The 14,227-nt window shown below is 47.3% G+C and overlaps 3 protein-coding genes across 3 annotated transcripts; all 3 read right to left on the bottom strand.

The window, feature by feature from the left end:
* Positions 1–434: 434 nt before the first annotated feature.
* LAJ45_00059 (uncharacterized protein) lies at positions 435–3,122 on the bottom strand (the record flags this gene model as incomplete). The annotated part of the gene is made up of 9 exons (XM_046109661.1): positions 435–497; positions 553–571; positions 637–691; positions 1,198–1,285; positions 1,346–2,126; positions 2,191–2,286; positions 2,363–2,488; positions 2,553–2,976; positions 3,119–3,122. The coding sequence occupies 9 exons, from the start codon at positions 3,120–3,122 to the stop codon at positions 435–437; spliced, it is 1,656 nt and encodes a 551-aa protein (XP_045976354.1).
* A 6,304-nt stretch (positions 3,123–9,426) lies between these two features.
* LAJ45_00058 (uncharacterized protein) lies at positions 9,427–10,357 on the bottom strand (the record flags this gene model as incomplete). The annotated part of the gene is made up of 2 exons (XM_046109660.1): positions 9,427–10,204; positions 10,290–10,357. 2 exons carry the CDS (start codon positions 10,355–10,357, stop codon positions 9,427–9,429), a joined length of 846 nt encoding a protein of 281 aa, XP_045976353.1.
* Positions 10,358–11,895: 1,538 nt separating this feature from the next.
* LAJ45_00057 (uncharacterized protein) lies at positions 11,896–13,410 on the bottom strand (the record flags this gene model as incomplete). The annotated part of the gene is made up of 4 exons (XM_046109659.1): positions 11,896–12,018; positions 12,084–12,106; positions 12,620–13,102; positions 13,161–13,410. 4 exons carry the CDS (start codon positions 13,408–13,410, stop codon positions 11,896–11,898), a joined length of 879 nt encoding a protein of 292 aa, XP_045976352.1.
* Between the last annotated feature and the right edge of the window lie 817 nt (positions 13,411–14,227).

Raw genomic sequence — 14,227 nt, 5'->3', positions numbered from 1 at the left:
AAATATCACCCTTAAAGGAAGAAATCAGAGCCTTTTACAGCAGGACAAAAGCCAACACCGCTCTTGGCAACGAACAGAGATTTTGCGGTATATATAACTATATAGCGATGACTATGACAGTTTATAGGATACCGGTTAACCCCGCTTTTATATCCAATCGTTATCGCAGCTGAGATGGTTGGGGTGCATGGGTAGAACAAACTCGAAGCTACTGCTTCTTTGCAGGCCGTATTCGTCGGCAATCCTAGTATTGAACCGAACCATTAAAACCCATGAACGCAAATCATTAACGGATATTATTCATGACATCCCAAGGCATCACCGCCCCCGATACTCAATGGACGGATATAAGCATTTACCAGGTTTCTATTACAGCCTCCCCCCTTCACCGACTGCCCCGCGGGGTCGGTAAAACTGCATCAACCTGACGCGGTTTATGACTCATCACCAGATGCTAGGTCACAATTGACTGACGAGGCGCATTTGGCGTGCTTGATCTATGGTAACGTTACTGCCTCGTGCACTTGTGGTGGCGCACTGTGGCTTACGCACAACCTGAACTCTAGGGTAGCTGTGATAACATGTCAATCATACTTAAACGGTAATAAGTAGTAGTACTCTAGTGTAGGTACTCACTCGGCGGATCCTGTCAGGGATTTGGGACCAATAGTAAAACCCTGGGACGCCAAGGCTAAGTTGGTGCAAACGCGGTGAGTGTAAGTAACAAGATCCCCTGGTCGTCACAATACAGTCTTTTTTTTTTGTACTGGCACATCCTGTATTACACTAGCAAATTTATCCTTTCTTACCCAGTACCTCCTTACAATGTAGTGGTCAAAACAATAAACAATAACATATAGGTGTGATAAAAATTTAAAACTCCGAGAGAACACCAAACCATAGATAAAACATATTCCAAATAACAAGAAACAGAAAGCCCCCACGTTATAAAAATAAAACCAAGGAAAAAGAATGAACACACAGTTTGCCATCACATATTAGGGTAGCAAATAAAAAAGAAATATTTAGTATGTAGTCGGAAAGTAAAGGAAAAACACCCACCATGAGAGCATGTTGTACCAAGGGCCATTTTGACGCTCAGAATGGAGGGGTATATAAAAGGGAAAGGGAATATGCAACAAGTCGAAACATTTCCAATTTTTTAGTCGCTTCCCTCGATATTCTGCGCTAGGGTACCATCGACAGGGTAGAACCACGAAGCCAGACAAATTATCAAATACAACGCCACTAAGAGGACACCTTCAAGGTAATTTGATTTTCCATCCTATTCCCTACTGTTAGAAAAAAACGCCACCACTACATGGAGAGGGGTGTTAGAACATACCTGTATCAGATAGTTTACCAATAATATCGCGATAAACAAGATCATAACCTGGAACCCGTCAAAGTACAGGGTCATCTCATCAATACCCATGATCCATCCCAGAACCACAATAAATGGAATAACAAGTAGTGCAATCTGCATGCTACTCCCTACAGCGACACCAATGCTCAGATCCATCTTATCCTTAACCGCAACAGTAACCGCTGTAGCATGCTCCGCCGCGTTTCCAACAATTGGTAGAAGAATCAATCCGACAAAGACTCTAGAGATGCCCGCAGAGGTCACGACATGGTCGATCGAGTCCACCAGGCATTCCGCGCAGATTGCGACCAGTACTGTCGAGCTTACAAGGAGGATGGCCGCCGCCCAGAGCGAGAGCTCTGCCGCCTCCGGTTTATCTTCAACAGTCGGCTTCGGCTTCCCCATTACAACCCCATGGCTGGTGTTTGCGGAAGACTCAACGAGTGTCTTGACAGGATCGACAGCCTTGTTACGCTTGGGAGCTTTGGGGGAGGGTTCGTTGTAGAGATTGGTATGTGATCTGAGCTGGAAGAAGAGATATGCCCCATACACAAGGAGGAGTATGATTGCTGTTCCACGGGAAAGCTCGGTGATGCCGACATCGCCGGCGGTAGAGGCAAGGTGGAAGGCGGTAGGGACGATCAAAGAGCCAACAGCGAGGGCGAGAAGGGAAGAGGCTGTTTGGGCGACGGTAGTGTTAAAGTTCTGTTCAACGCGGTTGAAACCACCGGCGACGAATGCCATGCCGAGCACTAGAAGTCTGTCGTTGGAAAAAGAAAATTAGCTAAATGTCCGAAACGGGCGTAGCTGGGTCTGCGGCTTACAAGTTACTTAAAATACTTCCGATCAGAGAGGTTTGTACAATAACAATCTCATGTTTGGTCAATGCAATGATCGAAACGATAAGTTCAACAGCGTTCCTAAAATTCCGTCTCCGTAAGTTTCCATTGTTCCAAGCTATAGAAAGTCGAAATATAGGGCTGGGGGGAAATATACCCAAAACTCGCGTTCAGCAGGCCTCCTGTCACTTCACCAAAATATAGCGCAATCTCTTCTGTACCATATGATAACAACGCCGCTAGAGGTATGATAGCTATGAAATTCAATACAAATACAACAGTCCTATAAATCATAAAATTAGCTCATGATTGAGAGAAAACGCAAGAAAGGAAGAAGAAAAGCTTACGCATTTACACCAGCGAAGTGTGTCGCAATACCCGCGGGGGCAAATATCAATAACACATTAATCCAGCTGTTGAAAAGTGCCGCCCTCATCTGTCCCCAAATAGTCTTATGCTCTCTCTCCTCCTTCTCTGTATAATGTTTATAATTTTCATCATCAGGAGAAGCGCTTCTCCCCTCCTCCATACTGACGGTGTTTGTTCTATGGACTGTTGGTGCTTGCGAGCTAAAAGGTGTCTCGTTCTCAGGGGGCGATGTCATGGTGGGATTCGTTTCGTGGTCTGAATGCGGAGGCACGATGCTTTCTGTTGACTGTGAGACGTTATTTCTTCTGGCCATCATTTTGCGGCGTCGGTGTTGGCGGATTCTGCAGAAAGGGTTGAGATTGTCGGAGTCTGCAAGGCTGGAAGCTGATCGTTTGACTCGGTCTGTATTGCAAAGGGGATGGACTTTAGTACTAATGGCTCGGGATATGACTTGCCGCGCATATACGATGCTAGTGGCTAGCTAACCGGGGGCTGTGCACAAAAGTGGAGATAAATGATGGAGGAGAGAAGGTAGCACACTCACGCATATTTATTTATTTTACTAACACTAGGTAACGTTAAAGAAGGCTTGGAAAATGGAATGTAGTCAAAGATTCCCTGCAGGCGTGGGGAAGATAAGTAATAAGAGTATTTGGAAGTGTGAATATGTGCTCGTAGAATAATCGCAGAAAATTGGGGCTCTCAATTCTCTTATGTGCTAAATTGCGGGAGGAGTCTAGCAGGGATCAGCTATCACCAAATCAAGCTGAGGCGCCCAGTGCTTGGAAGCGGTTGCCCAGTGTTGCCCAGTGCTAGGCATTGCTTGTTTTCACTGCATCTAATCCCCGCCAGTAACTGTGCCCCTTTCCCTTCAAGACAGAATGCAAGACACCAGGGCGTCATTTTCTTTTTTTCGCTAGGGATCTTGAACTTTCGAAAGGGCACACACGCTTCGTCAACACACTTCCTATTCTTCCTACTCTTCCTCTTCATCCTCTTCCTTCCCCTTCTCACACCTGTAAAAAGAGGTACAGTCGATCGCGCCTCCGCTATGGTGGAACTCAGCATGCCGGACCTCTTACTGTCCCGTACAGAATTCTCAGAAAATTCTATTTTTCCTACTACAAAATCAATTTGCTATCCAGGGTTCCTTTGGAGTGTTCACTATTTACGAGATATGGTAAATCGTGGCCGTCCGGCATAGCGAGGTGCGTGACGTCAGCACCTCAAGCGTAACTCGCGCAAGAAAGGAAAGATATCGTGCCTGGCCGCAGTTAGATCTTGCTTTTGCCCCGACGTAACGATGTTTCTCACTCCTGATTTTGCTCTGCATAATAGTGGTATGTATATTACCTGGGTCACCTATCTATGCAATAGCCGCGAGACTTTAGTGGCTATTCCAGCACACACGTAGTTTTGCATCACTCCACTCTATCTGAACCTAGATCAATGTCAAGGATTGCTTGCGTCCCACTTTACAGCACAATCAACAACACGACACCCCCGACTTCGATATCAATTCACATAAATTCAATATCGCGCCCCCTCCCCGCCCCGCTCTCGAAAGGAATAACTCTAGGCCCCAAAGCGTGACAATTCCGAAGGTTGCACTCTCCGCCCTAGGTTGGCTACTTTTCTAGGTAGTTAGTTCTCCGAGCATTGCCCAATTGTTAGCCACGGGTGCATAATGTCAAATAGAGGCAGTTCGCGCGCGCCAGTTAAGAATTTACCAGGAGTGAGAACTTCGCCGACAGTAATTTGTGTTGTTCGGAGGGCTAAGTGTCGATCGATCCCTGCCCGTCAGAGAAGGTCCCTGCACCCACCCGCCGTCAGCTGGTCCGAGCGGGGGTATTTGGGTTCCTTACATGATGTATTTGTCTAGACAATTGCCTAGAGCAATGGCTGTACATGTCTGGATAGACCCTAAATGATCATTGAAGGGGAGTATCGCTTCTTCTCACCTTATTTCATCGGCTTACCTAGTCGATGAAGACATTCTCAAAGTGATCATCAGGGCGGCAGTGCATAAGCCCCAAACCGTACTGTAACGTCCCGGGAAATCGGAAATCTCATCGCGAACTCGACATTAAAACAGACGTAAGCCATCGTGTTTGTCCAGCCGCATGGGAGCCATGGTGAAAGGCTTCGTACGTTCTCCGAGATGGTATGAACCGCAGCAGCGCTGATGCTGGGCCCTCATTCGGCATCATTTATGCACATCATTCCGGCCTGGTAGCCGATCGAGTGACTTGCTGTGATCTGCGTCGCTTGGACATGGCAATTTCAGGGGTGTACCTTGCGTGGAAGGGAAAGCGATTTTTCCGGAAGCTATGGAGCGCTGTGAAATCGGAGGATTGAGCTGGTAGGCTCTGCGTTGCATTTTGGAGATGAGTTGTACGCAAAATCATGACATGGTAAGACAAAATACCTTCCCACTCCATCCCACCGCTTGTATTTGGACTAGAATCATGAGCTGAAAGTAACAGTTGCTTCCGGCACATCCGGTTTGGTTAGAATCGAATCTTCAGTCTAGGTCTAACCAAAATATTTCAACTGCTATTCGTGGTCGTGGCGGTTACCCTATGGTCTGCTAGCACTACCATAGGTATAACTTCTGGATAGAATTAGGCGGATACGCAGCATAGGAGACGATATCCTTGTAATTGTTTCAAACAGCAGGGAGCGGTTAGAATCTGATGGCGGCGATCATTTACCCCCCCCAAACCATTTGCGGGGGTGGGCGTTGGCCATAGGTTTATGTAAAACCTAACGGTAGAGCATAACGTCAGGCGGACGCGAATATGAGAAGACGCGATGAGACGTGGCATTGAAAGTGTGAGAGATCAACTGGTTCTCGCTGGACATGAGCGATTACTATCCATGTACAGTACCGTATCCATGTCAGTCAGAATCTCTAGTGTAGATAGCTGAAACGCGGAGAGATCATCAACTATACGAACCATGTGTATAATATGAATTCGTGGATTACCGTAATTGGCCTCGAAGAACAACGGTATTGTGTCTTCCGGTGTTTTGTTTCAAGCACGGCACTAACTTCGGATGTATTCGTCAATATTATATTACCTAGGATGGCTGTGCGATTTTTAGAAAGGTTTTCTCGGTTGTGAAGCGAAAGTCGGCGGCCAAATCCTCCGACCTATACGTACAGGACTATCAGCTCGGAGCAAGCTGACTGCGTGATACCGCGAATTTGAAATCTTGGAACAATGAAGAAAAGATCTAAGCCATCTAAATCATCAGCATCAGCAGCATATATTCCCAGGCTCTCGATGCATATGTAATCAATGTTTTAAGATGTCGGGATTGTAATTATCTTAGAAAGAGATGCGATATTTCATTGAATATTGCAGTACCATCATCAAACATCACTCGCACCCGCCGGTTTTTTATATTGACCAATTGATTGGTTTTCATCCATTGCCAGTTTTCCATGTCGTGAAATGATGGGCTGATGAGACGAGTCAGAAGGGAAGTTGTGTATGAAAATTCTTTATTTCTATGTCTAAAGCTAGTGGAGAGCTATGTTGTCTTAAATGAGATGCCGCTAGATCTATAGAGGCCACCTATTGATTATCGTGACCTTACTACGCAAAATGCCACATAGCCGATATCCCATACTTGATATCCTAATGGCTGGAGTATCAATATGCGCTCCGTTTCATTTTCGAGCACCTGAGCCATCTCAAAACACGTTCCCACTTTTGATCAAGGTAAGTTATAACCAAGATTCCTTGGATCATTGATTTTTCTGGCCCCGAGAGCTCCAGCTTATTCATTGCATAGTCGCGTTACAAAGAGCTAACCACCTAGTCTCCATCGGGTCTCTAAGGTCTTCGAATATATCCTGGTACTCGGGCATCTATTGGCTAGTTTCTTGGATCTGGGTATATCGAATACATCCTGACTCGTAGCTAGTCATTACCGGTACTTTTCAGGGAAGACCAGCTATGGGCCGGAACGACTATTCGGCAAGATTTAAAAGAACGAATGAGTGAGGAACACAGCTAGTCACACAAGACATCAAAGCTTTCTCTTCAAGCTGAGATTAGGAGGCGTATTTAAGACAAGATTGTAACTGTAACGTGATGCAATAGCACGATCGAAGCAGGGAGCTGAAGACAAAGAAAGTCGTGGTCCTCATAATATCATCGTAGTTTTCTTTAATTGAAATATTTACAATTCTTAGATGAACTAGAAGGAGTTGCCACACACTTCGAATTTTAATGTTTACAACCGTATCGTGTTCCCTCCCGTTCGTGCAACTTCTTCCACGCTAGGGTTAAAACAATATCTAGATATTGATTCAGAAATAAGAATACCGCCATAAAAATTAAAATTAACGGAAAAGCTCTGAGGTAACACTTTTCGGTATGAATATTGAAGGGTTAGGGGTTCTGCTTCATCTTGGCACACAGCCAAGCTTAAATATCAGTTCCAGCACAGAATCAACTATGGGCCGGTGGTCTAGTGGATAGACTGCCCGTCGACACCGAGAGTACCCAGGATACAACCACACACACATAAGGTCCTGGGTCCAAACCAGGGGTGCGGGTAGCATTCGCAAATGTCTTAATAAGTCGGGGCAGTACCTTTTGTAGTTTTGGAGAGCGAACCTTTTGTTCTTTCTTTTTCTTCTTTTCCTGGCCGCCTTTGTACTCTCGGCGCGTAATCTTGTATTATGTGCTATTGCAGAGCACATATATCGAAAACGGTGTCATTTTGGACCTTTTCCTTAAAATTAAAAACCTGCCCTAATTGCAAGATCGGTCAACAAAAACTCACCTTGACATGTCATACCACCGGTTTATGAGGCCATGTTCTCCCGTTCTCTTTTCCTCTCAATGTGTCTGATACACTTACAACCGCAAGACTGTTCCCCAAATATATATTCCTTTATTCCGGGAAGTATTTGCCAATAATTAACCCCGAGAACTAGGGTTAGGGTTACTTAATGTTAGTTAAAAAGAGAATTTTTTCTTCTTTTCTCTCTTATTCTCTTGTGTGAATGTTTCTTGAAGCATGTGGGCCAAGGGGTAAAGGTGGCTTTTTAAGTTATCTTTTATATGCATTATCACATGCGCCTAGCGCCTTATATGCAGATCCCAACGCCCTCTGTGGTGTACAGCGGTAATAATCCGCTACAGGTAAATCTCGAGGTATCTGCAATCTTTACTTTTTATTAACATATGGATTAAAAACTGTATTAAGAATACACTAATGGCGCCGAGAATAAATCAAGAATAACATATAATCCCGTCATTGCATGGCTTCGAACTTTACTCTCTCTCTCACTTCAATCGTGACGGAGGATATCTAAATGGTAAAAAGGGATTTATTTTCTCCTCTACCGGTTATAATGTGGTACGTTCTAAGAAATTGCACATCAGTGAGCTAGGTTGCTACAAAGAGGAAACAAAGACAATTGTCCGGCACTTAGACCGAGATATATACGGAGAAGTCAATGACAGGGATAAAGCCCTATCCAAATATTAGGAATTTTAGGGTTTGTAAGGTATCAACCGAGGTTAATTGATTCGGCTATTTCTAGATCTTATTAGTAGTGATATATTTATAGAACGCTGTAGCAAGTTGCAAGATATCCACACTGACGAGTTTCGAGCCCAAGAAACAGGGACCACAGCGGCTGTGACAAGACCCGCGCTGCTTCTCGGAACATATATAACCCTCTCCAATCGCCACTAAGGGCGCTCCGGCATCGCCGTGCGGTGCAGCATATATATTTCAGAATCATGAATTGATCTATTACCGCCGTCTTCCCGCACCTGGAAAACTACCAGAACAGCAGTAAGTAGAAATCGAGAGACTACATCGAATCGAGTCTACCGGTGAAAAGAGAAGCCGCTGACAGCGTACAGCCGGGACAATACGGTGTTCTCAGCGCTTTATGCCGCTCTCGCCTGGCGGACTTTATGCGCGGTGTATGGACATTGGGGATTGCAGACTCGGGCCGATGCATATCTAAGTGAGTCCGGGATGTAAAGACCTAAACACGGAACTTGGTTAGGTTGGGGGGTTAAAGAGTATGTATAGAAGGGGGAATCGATTGCAATTGATTATGGGAGGATGAAGTGTTGCGGTACATATAGAGTACACTGCCGACAGTATATACACTTTTGCCCTCGCTGTAAATCTGTAACTATGAGGAAAATTAACGGGGGATCTTGTGTTTAGCGAGTGGCTCTTAGCTCAGATCTTTAATCACGCCTCTTATGAGCGAGTACGTACTAGCGTTCTAAAAACTAAAAAAAACTCCCGGCCGAATTACCATGCATACAGCTGGCTCAAAACCAAAATCCCCAAACCCCCCAAACCGCCCGCACCAGGCAAAGCATACATACATCCCGTAAAGACACATACGCAGCGCACCTACGCAGCACGCATTTCCCTCGCCTCTGGGCCCTACTTCACGCCCACGCTTCGCACCCGCCCCCAGGCCATGGGACCGTGCTCAGACATACGCGGCACGTGGGAGGAGCTAAGAATGGGGGTCCGTGCCCACCACACCAATATATCCTGGACGACATGTCAATGATCGTGTGCGCGGATATGGGCGACGGTCGCTGGGGTGGTGGGAACATTGGAGAAAGGGCTCTAGAGGTGATTTCAGGCCAGATGAACCCCGGCGGGAGGAGGCGGGGTTGGATTTCGGCCGAATTGGTCACGTTTATATTATATTAATTTTGAAGGCGGGCATGCACGGTGGAGAAGAAGAAGAACAAGAAGAAAAAAAGACTACGAAATGAGAACTAGAATCCTAATATCTATTCTTTGTCCTATCGGACTCCAGTCTTTCCCCTTATCGATCTAGATCTATCTACCCCCCGGCTGCGCACCACCACCACCCACACGCCTACAATTCGCCACCCCCAAGCGGCCCACAAACCACCTCCCAGGCACACAGCCCATATCCCACTCCAACCCCACCACCTCCATCTGCGCATTCCTCACCACCTTCAACAACTCATGTCTCCTAGCCGGCCGAAACACCATAATCTCAAGCCACCTGCGGAACGAGAGGTTAAACCCGGGCATATAGTAGTAATACTCCCCGCGCGGATGATGGAGCTGATAGAACCACGACGGCGTCTTTACGCCCTCCGCCCAGACGGCGATGGGCGACTCGAAGCTGGCCTTGGTGACGATGAAGGTGGTTCTGTAGCGCGAGGCGACAACGTAGAAAGGGGAGCGCTGCTTGAAGGCGGCGGAGACGCCGCGCGCGCGGTGCGTGCGCATGATGGCCCAGCCGGTGAGGAGGAGGGTCTCGTAGTTTGTGGTGAGGAGGTAGAATTCGGAGGTGATGGTGGGGATGAGTGGGGCTTTGAGGATCGCGTCGCGGAGAAGGGCGAGGAGGCGGTGGGTGGTGGGGTGGGTGGGGCACTGGGGGTGGGTGAAGAGGAGGAGGAGGGTGTAGAGATAGCCGATCCTGTACTGGGCGAGGAGTGGGAAGACGAACATTCCGTTGGGGGTGTTGATGGCGCCGGATCGGAAGAGGGAGAGGTCGAACTCGGGGTCGGAGTCATCGTCGCTATCAAAGTTAACAGATTCATTTTCAGAATACTCGCTGCCACTGGCGGTCTCTTTCGCGGAACTATTAAATTTTGGTAGTTGTTGTTGTTAATACACAAATCTGGAACAGTTCTCATTACATGTAGTGCTAGGATGGATGAGCTCACAGCTGGTCTACAGCAGCGTCATTCCGCCCATCGCCCCCACCACCTTCACCGATCAACAAGTTTCTCATTTTTTATTTTGATAATATCACTAGCGTATACGTAGGGATAAAATCTACACTACACGTAGATATCGAATTGATTAGTAAGGGGGGAGGGCTAATGATTATATTGATGACAAGTTCTGCTTACAGGTTATGAGATAACGTAAGGATACGTCCACGTGAACTGGTAAAAGTGTAAAAAAAAAGAAAGAAATGTTGATGATATTGATGCGGGAAGAAACGAGGAAAGACGGGAAGAAGCGAGGGAGGACGGGGGCGGGGGTGGTGGTGGTGGTGGTGGTGGTGGTGGTGGGGCGTTGTTAGGACTAAGCCCTACATGTTGTTAGCTAGCGAGTGACTGACAGCACGGGCCGTCTTCGCAGGTGGAAAAAAGCTTATTTTGCGCACTGCCCTGGATGTGATCAGTCAAGCAGAGCGAACCTTGCTGCTTTGCCTGGGCCTGGCTGCCTCGCGTTTGCTCAGGGGGCTCTAGCCTCAAGCACCCTCTCTGTTAGGTTATCCTTACATGTAGCCATTGAAGGCCAGAAAGCGCGAGATGCCACACCAGAAGAAAGCTCTGTCAGGACACGCGTATACATTTGTGAGTTTCATCGTGTAACTGGACTTTGCGGTGAATGGCGAGAACGTGGCAAGATACTCGACCACCTGTTAGTTCCATCCAGGGACAATAAACCCCCGCCCATCAATGGCCTCTCCCGTGGTCCAAGAGGAAGGACGGCCATGAAAGAAGAGAGTAGCGGGATCCACAAGCTTGATCGAGGCGAGTAGAGGTAACTGGCCGGAGATGTCTCTCTCTGCCTTTCGGTAGGTATATATCGTGGCATACTTGGCGAAAGCCCGACTGATCAGGGGACATTTCCCAGGAGGCACGGTATGCAGCTATTTATATTCATATATGCAAACGTTTCTTGATCATCATGCTAACCACGTTGCTTTGTCCCGTCTATACATGCATATGGGCGGGTGCCATTCCCGAAGGTGTATATGTCCCTGTTGGAGGGAAACAAGACATGCGTCAAGGATGCTCAAGGCAAACAAGGCAAACAAGGCAAATATACCCCATTTATAGGGTATTCCGGATCGACATAAGCTCTCTTACAGGTCGCGTGCACAACGCTACTCCGAGACACCGGCAACGGGTAAGAGACCAATATTCCTTCCATAAGACTGTTAGTGATCGAGCTTTATGTAACATAGTACAGGTAACCGCCTCGCCCGGAAGAGTTCCCTATATGATATCCGCTAATAGCTTCGTACAACCCCGTGTCCTGTACTGTCTCAAGAGGCGGTACCTTTTTTGACTACTAGGTCACCATCACCGCCGTATTGAGCTTCATATCATCTTATACCACTGCACGTAAGAGTGGGTGAGCCGTTTTGTTCGACGAGGGCTTCACGATAGTTACATCTCGATCGCGAGCCTGCAGTACACACAATTCAACCAGAGCTTTTACCGCCCAAGGAATAAATCATCGCCAAGGGCGCGAGGCGGACAAAAGAGTTCATCGGAACACAGGTCTCTGATAGTTTCCGAAGTTGTACCGCTATAAAAGCGGGAACCGCCGGCGATGTTTCCGCGCTCTCGACATGATGGTAGATATCTCGAAATTCGGTGTTACCTCTCCTATTCGATCAACTTCAGCCCGGGGCTTAAGCTGACGACCTATCTGAAGCAGAGTTAGCCTCGACCATCCACAGGTACAACCGAGCTGATCACGGTGGCTTGACTCACGGCAGTGGATATGTACTTCTGGCCTATCGAAGCTCTCCACACGACAAGGCGAAAATCGCCACAATCGTTAACAAATACGTGGTGGTTATCGTCGTAAAATGATATTTAATGGAAGTTGTTCTTTGTCGAGCATGCTGCAGACGTTGCAGAGTTGGCTATCTCCATTGCAGTTACTATCAGAGGTCCGTGCGCAATGGGGAATCATATCTGCCCCTTGCCGAGCTTCAGTCTTGGGGAGTGTGCTGGCATTGGCATCGAGATTTTCTATTTATATAACAGAGCTGAAGAACCAACACGGTCTGGATATTTAAATATTATTTTATGGTTTGTAAACGAAAGCTAATAAATGAATGAATATCGTAACTCGCTAACAAAAAAAAAAAAAAAATCAGAGTCTATCGAAGAAAGCCTCGAAATGGCTACATAAAACGACCACAGAAACGAAATCTAAATCAACAAACCAAAACAGAATATGCAAGAATATTACTCGGTTCTTTCTCAAGGCCCTCGAAGCTTTCAATTAGATACCACGATACCTTTATTCTTCCACGTATCCACTCCCGGGCCGCACTCCACCGCAATAAATCTCCCCACATCAGACCTCTGGACGGTCCACGCGCCCTCAAGGCTCTCTCCCGCTCTCACCTTTCCCTTCACTGGCCCATCGACCAAAAAGCTCGGTCTCACGATCACGACATTTCCCAACTTAACCTCCCCTGGGGTCGGATTAAAGTCGACATGTTGGATCCCCGCATACGAGTTGACCAGCCGCTCCATATCCTCTTTATCTGCATGCGGCTCCTTGAGAAGCCAACTATACATCGGCTTCATCGCAAACGGGAGTTCCCTGTGGCCCTTGGGCCCAATACCGCTGGAGGAGATGACAACGAGTCGCGGCTGGGTGGACGGGTCTGGGTAAACGCGGATAAAGACTGGGAGGAAGACGTTGATAGTGCGGGAGCAGATTTGCGGAGGTTCGAGCTTGGGCGAGAGCGGGTTTTTGAAGCTTGGTCGACCACCTTTATACACTGTTAGTAGCTATCATTTCAAGGGAACTTGATAGATAATGATACTGACCTAGACTGAAAAGTACAAAACCAACACCATCTCCGGCGGTGGTGAAGAGTCGCTCAACATCTTGTTCGGAGAATGCATCGCCCTGGACAACAGTTATGAGCTCCGTTTTGGGACTGCGGGCTTCTAAGGTTTTGGAGAAAGCGGCTTCATTTCGTGCGAGGACGTAGCAGGAGTGGCCCATATCGACAAGGTTGAGGAGGGTCTCAAGACCACATCCACGAGTTGCACCGAGGAGAACACACTTAACCATGATGAAGTTTCTAGGAGTTTATCGGTAATGTTCAGAGAACTAAAGAGAGGATTTTCAAGAAAAAAAGAGTTTATGGATATGAAAAGCGCTGATCGTGTGGGTTAGGGTTCGTCTGCTGGCTTGAGCTCTGGAACTTCAGAAACGAGATACCCATGACCTCAAATATCTTTATATCCCAGATCTATCTACCCCCCAGCCTTAACGAGCTCTTTTTTTTTACTCTAGTTCTATCATAAACGCAACAACAGAATCCACCGTCGGAGTAATTTTTGCTCCCCCAAATACATCACACGCAACAAGCAAACGCGTCAGGTCTGCCCGGTGCGGTGTCGAATTCGTCCGTAGTAACACACATGGCGCTCGATTTACCCGATTGGCGACGATAAGCAGCAGGGATGGCCAAAACTACATGTGCCGTGGCGCATGCGCGCGCCACGTGGCCTACACAGCCACAGCGAGTGATTGGGTGTGAATGATGGCTTGGGGGCCGAGTGATTAGTTGTGACCTACGCGTATCGGACGGGGTTTAATGGGGTGGTGGTGGTGGGGTTGGTTTGGTTGTTTTAGTTGGCGGATGCGATGTCGGGACTATCAACTTCTGCTGGTATACTACTGCGGTGATGTCCTGGGTGTATCCCGCGGGGGTGCATATTATGCTCTACCAATACCTACCCTATCGGCAGTTTCCACCCCTCTATCAATACCTCCACTACTATACATACAGCACTCCCGAAGGCTGAATTACAGGAGACCATCACCAACCCCTAGGCATAAATTCCATATCCACATCCAACACCCCCTCAGCAAAAAGAAAAAA

The sequence above is a fragment of the Morchella importuna genome, assembly GCF_003444635.1.
Source record: "Morchella importuna strain M04M26 chromosome Unknown Morimp01GS001, whole genome shotgun sequence".
NCBI classification, from domain to species: Eukaryota; Fungi; Ascomycota; class Pezizomycetes; order Pezizales; family Morchellaceae; genus Morchella; species Morchella importuna.
Note: the sequence above shows the minus strand (reverse complement) of the source record. Positions and strands in the feature narration are given on the sequence as shown.